Genomic DNA, 10,012 nt, shown 5'->3' on the forward strand with positions numbered 1-10,012 from the left:
CTACATTTTCTGTTCCCCTGTATCAACTGTATCAACATAAGTCTTCCTAATTCCATCCAACTTTCTATCCATTCATCTTCTTCAAACCATTCACTCATCCACCCATTCTAAACAGTCTGCCTATCAACATCAATTAGACGATCTACATTCAACTTTTAAACAATCTACTCTGTCTCAGGCTCTCTTAAGACTAGCCAGTTAAATTGATTACACCTGTATCTGTATCCACTACTCTCAGTAGAGAGCTGTGTCTCTCCATTCTACAAGAATATAAGGCACATTCCATCCAACTTTCTATCCATTCATCTTCTTCAGACCATTCACTCATCCACCCATTAAACTGTCTATCAACATCCATTAAACTCTCTGTCTATCAACATTAATTAGACTACATTCAACTTTTAAATTATTTACTCTGTCTCAGGCTTCAAGCATATACACTCTGGTTCTCTTAAGACTAGCCAGTTAAATTGATTACACCTGTATCAACTGTCAGTTTCTCTGGCTATAAGCATACAATCTCTCTGAAGACTACATATCCTGTTAACTGTTTCCTCTGTCCACAACTGTTTCAAAATAAAAGTCCTCACTGCAATAATACACCATTAAATCATTTAACCATTGAAACTACTCAACTATTTAACTGTTCAACCATTCCAACTGTCAGTTATCATCAACTATGCCTCCAGTCAACTACATGAAACCTCCATGTACCTAGCAACCAACATAGCAACCATTAAAATTAAGCGTTTATGACTGTTTCCATAGCAACCAACATGATTATACTGCAGTAACGTCTTGTTTCCTGATAGTGGCCACAATGGATACCCTTGCAACAAATGTTTAAAAATAAAAGTCCTCACTAGCAAGATAGCTAGTTAGCATGGTTAGCATAGTTAGCATTTTTAGCATAACTGTTAGAAATGATTGGCTAAGTTAGCTAATCAACCTGGTTAGCATTTTTAACATTGCTAGCATAGTTAGCATTTTTAGCATAACTGCTAGAAATCATTAGCTAAGTTAGCTAATCAACCTGGTTAGAACTGTGAGCATAGTTAGCATAGTTAACATTTTTACCATAACTGCATGAAATCAGTAGCTAAGTTAACCAATCAACCTGGTTATCATTGTTACCATAGTTTACATTTTAACATGAATAGAAATCATTAGTTAAGTTAGAACTGGAATGTTTCAGCTTTAAACTGTCTACCTTCACACTATCAACTCTCTGTAAACTATGCAACCACCATGTTTACCCTATCTACACCTTAGTAACCATATCTACATTATCTATCTATTTTTGCATTGTCATGCACTGGTAATTCCTTGGAATTGCATTTCTAGTTATTATTGTTATTTCGAAATTCGATAACATTCGACAAATACGCATGGTGATTGTACGGAGTGAAGCCACACAGTAAGTACTGGGATATTATATTATCATCTCTGGCTGAAAGCCGGGCTGAAAAGGCATCAGCTCATGGTACACTGGCGCATTCCGTGCTTGTAGCCGCGGCGGGTCCCACAGGACGCGCTGAAGACGCTCTTTTGTGCAGACATTAGCGCCGAGCTGACACACAAAACCAGCGTAGCGAGTAGCCATGCAAGAGACTGCGCTGACAGTAGCCCCAGCAAATACCATCAATGCGTACAAATACAATTTCACTCTCCGCCCGATGGAGCACCTGCGGCGGCCTTCGGCCCATATGTCAGCCTCTCTCCCCCCCCGACGAGCGCTGGAAAGAGCACGTAAACGTGTCTACTCTCACAGCCCTATGCTCAAAATGTCATGGCATATATATATATATATATATATATATATATATATATATATATATATATTAGGGCTGGGACTCGATTAAAAAAATTAATCTAATTAATTAGAGGCTTTGTAATTAATTAATCGAAATTAATCGCATTTTAATTGTATATAAATATATGACCTGAGAACAGTGAGAAGTATTTTTTTTCACATGGATTTTTAGTATAGCCTACTATTGGATAATGACTGAATACATAGGCCTAAGCTTAAGCAACAAAAATATTGTTTATTAATAAGTCCAACAGACCAGTGCAATTTTTGCCATAAAGTGTAGCATTACCATATTTAGAAATAGTACATTTTCAGAAATTCATGTAGCCTATAGATAGGTAGACCTTCTGTAAACTATAATACTGTGATATCCTGTTAATTGTGTCACCTGTTACCTTGAGTTGAGTTCATGAAATTGTTGTGTCCCTTTAAGGGGAACTGGGGGGCGGAGTTTAAGTGTGTGCGTGTGTGCTTGTATGCGGTTCTGAGTGTGAAGTTTCTTTTAGGTCTATGAAAGTTGGACATGGAATTAGGTGCGGTGGATTACTGTTATAAGCGTGAGTTGTGGCTGTAACAGCAACTCGGTTGCTATTTGTTTAATAAATAAAGCTCAGAGGTTTCCCTCAAGTGTCTGGAGTAGGCCTATCACAATACTTTGTCCACGCTAGCAGCTAGCTGCTTTATGTTTTGCACTGAGGTGATACCTGCGGTGATACGTCCTTGTTGCATAGGTTGCACACAACCATGCTCTTATCTACGCTTCCATCCGTTCGTTTTTTGTAACAACATTTCCCATCCACAGGGCAAACCAACGCGGTCACATCAGCTTCTTTGTTCATGTTCACTGTGCCACTGTGGTTTGTTTTGTCTGAACCGAACTCATGCGCGTTACTTGGTGCTCCAGTATAATCGGTCCGTCTGAAACTCATCCAGTGAGAAACGTTCCGCGGTGCAAAAATAAATAGGCATACGATTAAAATGCGTCAATTTTTTTTAACGCATTAATGTTTGTGTAATTAATTAATCGTAATTAACGCGCTAAAGTCCCGGCCCTAATATATATATATATGCTAGTCTTTGTGGGAGCGCAGTTATTGATATTTGAACCCGGAGTCATCAGCATCAGTGATCTGTGAAAGGAATCGTTAAAGCGGCGTTGCCATATGGAATCCATCTCGTCTGCGTTTCCAAAGAGCAGAAGTTCTTTTGAACCCCCCCATTCATTGCTGTGCTGTGTGTAGATCATGTGTGTGTGAACATGTGCCGTGAAAAGTCAGTTGTGTGGTTTTGTATAGCTCCTCAGAGGGCATATACTGTAGGCATATAGGCATATAGACATACTGTATAGACATATAGACATATAGGCTGCCCGTACACCCTCACCAGAGCTCATCAGTATGCCACGAGCTGGGTGCCAACGTATCTGTGGTGCCATGTGTTTGACAAGCGGCTGTGCTGCCACGGCGACGTGCCACTCTCCTTTCACACGCTCGGGAAGGCTCACATGCTGTGGCACCGAAGACAAGACTCGTCAGCCATCATGACCTGCTCCCCACGTATCCCTGACTTATTCTCCTAAAAATGTCGAGCTTCTCTGAAACACAAAAGGCGTTTTTTTTTTTTAGCCAAACGAGGCACAGCTATGTCTTTGCAAAACCTATGTCTGATGTGGTAAACAAAAAACATCAGTCGTTTATTTTTAAAGGGCCCCATCATCCTTCATGCTGATTCCTGTTAAGCTTGACTGTGTATCGTGTATCGTTCATGGTCGTATTCTGGGGCTCCGAACGGCCACGCTCCTCAATGGCATTTCACAGAGAGCAGAAGAGACAGCTGGAAGAGGTACGCTTGGACGCCGCTACATACACGCCAGCTCTCCTCTCTCCACATAGCATGTCATAGGATCTGCGGGGTCTGATGGAAGGGTGCTGCCGAGGGCCAAACTGAGCGTTTGGCAGATGTCAAGCTGCCCTGTGACAACAGTGTTTAGTGTCATTGTGCTGTGACTAAGGCGTATCAACAATTCCGCTTCTCACATTTGGATTAACGTTGACTCCTGCAACCTTTCGTTGGTAATGGTATCTCGTAAAACACATCTTTCAAAACAATATTGGACTAAAAGCACTCACACCAATCACTAGCCTGATCGTATCTGGAAATGTGACATGGAAAGGCCAATGTCATAATTTAATTTGCTTATCAAATCTGGATCTGGAGAGGCCATTGAGTCGTTAACAATTGGTTACCATTAACAATAATAACATTAACAATTGAAGCCTTGTACGTAGGAATCCTCAGGTACTGACGGGAACAGAGTTATGAAGCCATAACATGGCTCTTCTGAGAATAAAGGCCACATCATGGTTCCCGTATGGTCTCAATGGACTGTGCTGCTTATCTGATGGTGGCGGTTGAGCATTAGCAGAGGCTCTTTGGCTGTGTGTTCAAACCAGCTCTGTAAACACTGGCCAGGCTCTCAAGCTGTGCTGGGGATGGTGGGGGCAGAGGCTGGGGGGGTACTCTCCTCTCATCTTACCTCCTCTCCTCTCACCTCCTCTCCTCTTCTCCTGTCCTCTACTCTCATCTCTTCCTCTGCTCTACCTCACATTCTCCTCTCCCATCATGCCCTGTTCCCTTCTATGCTCACCTCTCCTCTCCCTCGCTCACCTCTCTTTTCCCTTATCCTCCTCTCTCTCTCTCTCTCTCTCGTTGCTCTCACCTCTCCTCTCCCTCTCTCACCTCTCCTTTCCCTTGTCCTCTCTCTCTCTCTCTCTCTCGTTGCTCTCTCCTCTCCTCTCCTCAGCTCCCTGCACCTGTCAGTAATTACACCGCCGACACTTAATGACTTCCCTCTCATCAGCACCTCTTCAGCTGCCGGCTGCCAATCATTTATGCAGCACCACTGCACTGCCCCACACACACACACACACACACACACATACACACGCACACACACACACACACTCTAGTGCACGCACAGACATTTGGATACTCACACACACAGACACACACACACACACACACACACACACAGACACACATGCTCACATTCGTAGACACTTCCATAGGCAAATCCACACACTGCACAGTCAAAATAGAGACATGACATTCTCCTCTCTCTGTCTCCCTCTCCATTCCTCTCTCTATCTATCTCTCTCTCTCTCTCCATGCTTTTCTCTGTGTCTGTCTCTTTCTCTTCATCTCACACATACCCACTCACACAACAGTCCAAATCACCTCATCTGTGGAAAAGGGTAGCCAAGGGGCTAATTACCAGCGGGATGGCTCCATGCACACGGACAGGGCTACCGTGTGTGTGTGTGTGTGTGTGTGTGTGTGTGTGTGTGTGTGTGTGTGTGTGTGTGTGTGTGTGTGTTTATGGGGGGGTGTATATTTTTTTCATTAGCTTCTGTGTGACCCACCGAGATGAGCAATGTCTCCGCTCAGTGAGATGGAAAGTCACTCCGTGTGTGTGCGTGTGTGTGTGTGTGTGTGTGTGTGTGTGGCCCCCGGGAGCCTGTATGTGTATGATTACCATTCTCCTCTGCCGAGCATGAATCATGTGCTCAGGCCCTGTGGTGGAGTACGGCGAACAGATTTTCCCGCTGCGATAGCCCGAGCGGTGTTTAAACAACCTTGGCTAAATGTTCGACTTAGCCCAGTTTCTTAAGGAGGTCACCTCTCTCTCTCTCTCTCTCTCTCTCTCTCTCTCTCTCTCTCTCTCTCTCTCTCTCTCTCTCTCTCTCTCTCATTCTCTCGGATGGACTGCACACGGCAAAGACTTTAGGTGACTTCACTCGCAATTAGATAATGGGAGTTATGAGAAATGAGATTTCACAGATTCGTTATGCAACACTTATCACTGGGTTTGGCCTGGCAAATAAGGAGAATGAATGTGGAGTTTTACGAGTTCACTAAGTAAAAATGTTCTGATCTCATTTGATTAGATTAGAGGACATTACGTTATGTTCTATGAATCTCATTTTCTCTCCTCAGGGAACCTTAGTTACGGTCTTGTTACACTTATGTGTTCCTCCAATGTAATTCCTCTCCGGGTCAAGTTAGGCACATACAAAAGATGCAAATAATTACATTCACCGCATGAAAATATAATAATCTGAAAGTTAATTGACTTCTAAAGTTCTGAATCGTTCCAAAGATTGCATCACGATAGGAAATTCAACCAAGCAGTGGTATAAGCAGATAATAGTATCCATTAAATCAACTCAGTCATGATTAAAAAGTCCAATGGAGGTTCATGTTGGTCTGATAGGGTAGTGAGAAGTGAAGCATATTATGGCACTGCCAGAGTGAGCTGAAACTGAGTTGTTTGTTGATTGGTTTTCTCTTAGGAAGATTTATTTTTATTTATTTACGTTTTGTGGTGTGTTATCCTAACCTGACTTTCGCCAGATCCTGTAGTTCGCTGTCTGCTTCACACAAGGATCTGGGACTTCTCGATAGGAGATGTATTTCTGAAGGCGGGTCCTTGTAAAACATCCTCGCATGTGATTCGATAAACCACTTGCCTGTTATCTTGAATGACGTGCTAGGCTTCTTCAAGCTCTTGCCAAACCCGGTTGGAAGAAGAGTAAAAACATCCTTGCCACCAATAAATGTCTTCAAAACTATTCTCTGTTAATCTTTTAAAGAATGAATACTCGATAGATTCGACAAAACGGTTGAAATAGTAGAATCAATGTCAGCACAAGACTCCTCGCTGCGTGCCGCCATTGTTATTTGAATCAAACACTCGCTTCGGCGCTCCTGATTGGTCGATTATTTTTTGATCACTGGCCCAGGGGTTTAGGTTGCCCTCGCGTCCAGACCCTTGTGTGGAGCTCAGCCTCTGGTGGAGCATGGCGGAACTACATGGGTCTGGCGAGAGTCAGGCTAGTGTTATCCACCAACAAACACTATAAACTGAAAAAAGGAAAGGGTGTATTTTGAGGATGCAGCTGAAGAAGCTGTCTGTCTGTCTGTCTGGCTGTCTGTTTTAGGGTCTACCATGTTTATCTCACCTGCTGTCAAAATCATGTCACTCCCACCTGTGGGTGGTTTCTTCTATAGTAGAAGACACATCATTAGCTCAATCTGACAAACGTCCCACGACTTTTCACATCCTTGGGTATTTTAGGCATGTTCAATGCTGTCATCTGTCTGTCCACACTGGTACTGGAGAAGCCATGCAATCAAATCATGCAAGCTATTCTCTAGACTGTCTGGTTCCTGTAGTATCTGGGGATGCTAGAGGCATTCTCTTGACATACAGATAGTGGAACTAAGGTCATTCTGTAGTGTCTATGGTGTGAATGCCTATGGCTTTTTACCTATTTTGGTTAGGGTCTATGTCAGCAAGGAGATTTCTGTACATTAAATCAACACCTACCACCAGTGAGGGAAGGGTACCTGAAATGACTTGAGCTGTTGCATTTGGCAACAGTTACAGCAAGGTTCTCAAAAATAATTTATAAGAGAGAATAATATTTGGAAGAAGGAAATGTGACGTGCTCAGTAGAAGTAGATGACTTACTCACGGACCCTTTGGCTCTCTCTCTCTCTTCTCTCTCTCCAGGTTCTTTGTGAACTTCCCGTCGGCGAAGCAGTACTTCAGCCAGTTCCAGGACATGGACGACCCCGAGGAGATGGAGAAGAGCAGCCAGCTGCGGCAGCACGCGCGCCGCGTCATGAATGCCATCAACTCGGTGGTGGAGAACCTCAGCGACGCCGACAAGGTGTCCTCCGTCCTGGGCCTGGTGGGCAAGGCCCACGCGCTCAAACATAAGGTGGAGCCGGTGTACTTCAAGGTAGGGACAGACCACAACACAGGCGGGGGGGGGGGGGGGGGTTATGATGTTGACTGAAGTAATGATTCTCAGAGATTCTCAGATTCTCAGGTGTATAATGGTTCTCAGAAATGGGACCTTACTAGGAAGAACATACTGTATAAAGGGGTCCACTCAGACAAAAAAAAAAAAAAAAAGCGTTCCACCCAGAGCTTTCAAATGGAGAATTCTTTTGTAGGTAACTTTTGGCGTCAGAATTCTCACCCCTGGAAAAAGTCTGTTAATACTGAAAGTGCTTTTTAACAGGAAAGAGTTATTTTTGAGCAAAAGGTTACATTTGTTTAGAGGACAAAGATAAAACCACACGTGTGTTTCTACCACTGAATCATTATAATTTGTGTGGCTGTACCGATAGTTGTAATGCACTGGACAAGGGCAAGGCAGTACCCATGGAAATGATGGCACAGATTGCTCACATCACAATGACTAAATGGACCCCATATTTACTTAAAATGAAAAACTGGAATTGAAATGATGATAAGCTATTTTAAACAATGTCATGTAATGGATCCTTCCTCAAGCCATTGGGTTACATTACCAGGACAGCTTGTTTATCTTATTCAGAAAACCAGTGTTACAATGACACTATACAAAGTAAAAAAAAATCACATGGTGTCTACAGTATTTCCGATAACACTAATCAGTCTGCACTGTTTCAGGTCACATTTCTCCATTTTATCATCATATTCTACAAACACGTCTCACGTTAATTATGCTGCTGATGGGAGTGTTTAGACCTGCTCTGATAGGCCTGGCGACAGGGACGGATTGCTAATGGATTGTGATCGCTCTGTAAGGCCCTGTTTCATTTCAAAAGCTGTCACTGCGGTGAAGGAAGTCTAGATGGGGAGATTGAGTTACAAATGAGAAGTGTTCTGTCAAAACCTGTAGCCATCTTCATAGTGTGACATTACCTGGATGCTACCTGGTACCTTCATCCCTCCTTTTCTCTCTCGTTCTCCTTTTCTATCTCTCTGCCCTCATCCCTCGTTTCTCTCCCTCTTTTTTTCTTCCTTTCTCTCTCCGCCCCTCCAGATCTTGAGCGGCGTGATCCTGGAGGTGCTGGCCGACGACTTTGGCGAGTGCTTCACCACCGAGGTGGCGCGCGCCTGGACCAAGCTCATGGGGGCGCTCTACTGGCACGTGACCGGCGCGTACGCCGAGGTGGGCTGGGTCAAGGTGTCCAGCTCCGCCGTGTGAGCGCTCCGATTGGATACGGGCTCGACCAATGGGGAAAAAGGATTGGGGGGGGGGGGGGTCTGTTTAATGGGTGGTGGAGGTTGGTGGGGGGTGGGTAGAAGGGAAAAAGTGCAAAGTGAGCATAAATGGCTAAATCATCTAATTAGAGTTTCTAACTGTGTTCTACTGTTGCTGCCCCCCAAGACCCTCTGCTTCTAGGGACATGTTCGCTCAGTGTGACAGAAGCATAGTGTGTGTGTTAACTCTCCAACCTCCCAGGTGTTGTCTGTAGTGCTAAGTGAGTGAGTGTGTATCTATGTACGCCCTCATACAAAAAAAAGCTTGTTTTCAGTTCCATGTCAGTCAGTACATGTCCTTATTAATATGCCACGGGACGCAACATGTACACACTCACATGCACACTCACACACACTAATATACACACATACACACTTTTGCTGCATATGATGGGGTCCAAAAGCCAATCACTCCAGCCTAATTTATGTCCTCACCTTCAGAGAACTGCAAACAGGTACGAGGAAGCACACATGCACAAACACTTGTGCACACAGCAAAAAAATGCTACCATCGGACACCATCCCTTCCATTGGAAAGGATTCTAATGCGACACCATCCCTTCCACAAAGTCTAAACTGAATTAGGATTATCCCTTCCACATAGTCTAAAATGAATTAGTATTATCTGAGTAGTTTGATTACATTTAATGAATAATGATAAAGGCCTATTATAAATCATCCACTTGTGTACCCACTCCACTGTCCTTATAAGGGAGCTAATTGCCCAAGTCCTCCCACAGCTGTTCTCAGCATCAGGCTGGGTTAAACCCCCCCACACCCCCCCACACCCCCCCACCCCTCTGGCCACTCTGGCTTTGGCTCTGTGGGTCGGTGGTGGCTTCCCCCAGCAGGGCTGGCATCTGGCACGAGGCGCGGGTCACAGGGCCAGCCTCTGGTTCCGCTGTCCTCCGTCTACCCCCTGCCATTTCAGTCTAATGATGGAGGTAATGGCTCCCCCATGGCTGACTGCATCAGCGCCGACACCACCCCACCACACACCACACCACTCCCCATCCACCCACCAAGACAACTTCCTTTCCAGGAAATGGAGAGAGGGAGAGAGAGCGAGAGGCAGAGAGGAAATATTTAGACTCTGC

The 10,012-nt window shown here is 44.4% G+C and overlaps 1 protein-coding gene across 1 annotated transcript in view; it reads left to right on the plus strand.

The window, feature by feature from the left end:
• The window catches only part of cygb2 (cytoglobin 2), a 14,380-nt gene extending 5,492 nt beyond the window's left edge, over nucleotides 1–8,888 (plus strand). The window contains exons 2-3 of the mRNA XM_062535510.1: nucleotides 7,389–7,620; nucleotides 8,695–8,888. Of these exons, the coding sequence (XP_062391494.1) occupies nucleotides 7,389–7,620; nucleotides 8,695–8,859 (397 nt within the window). The 3' untranslated portion in view covers nucleotides 8,860–8,888. The remainder of the gene's footprint in view (nucleotides 1–7,388; nucleotides 7,621–8,694) is intronic.
• The last annotated feature ends 1,124 nt before the right edge of the window (nucleotides 8,889–10,012 follow it).

This window comes from Sardina pilchardus, chromosome 1, assembly GCF_963854185.1.
Source record: "Sardina pilchardus chromosome 1, fSarPil1.1, whole genome shotgun sequence".
NCBI lineage: Eukaryota > Metazoa > Chordata > Actinopteri > Clupeiformes > Clupeidae > Sardina > Sardina pilchardus.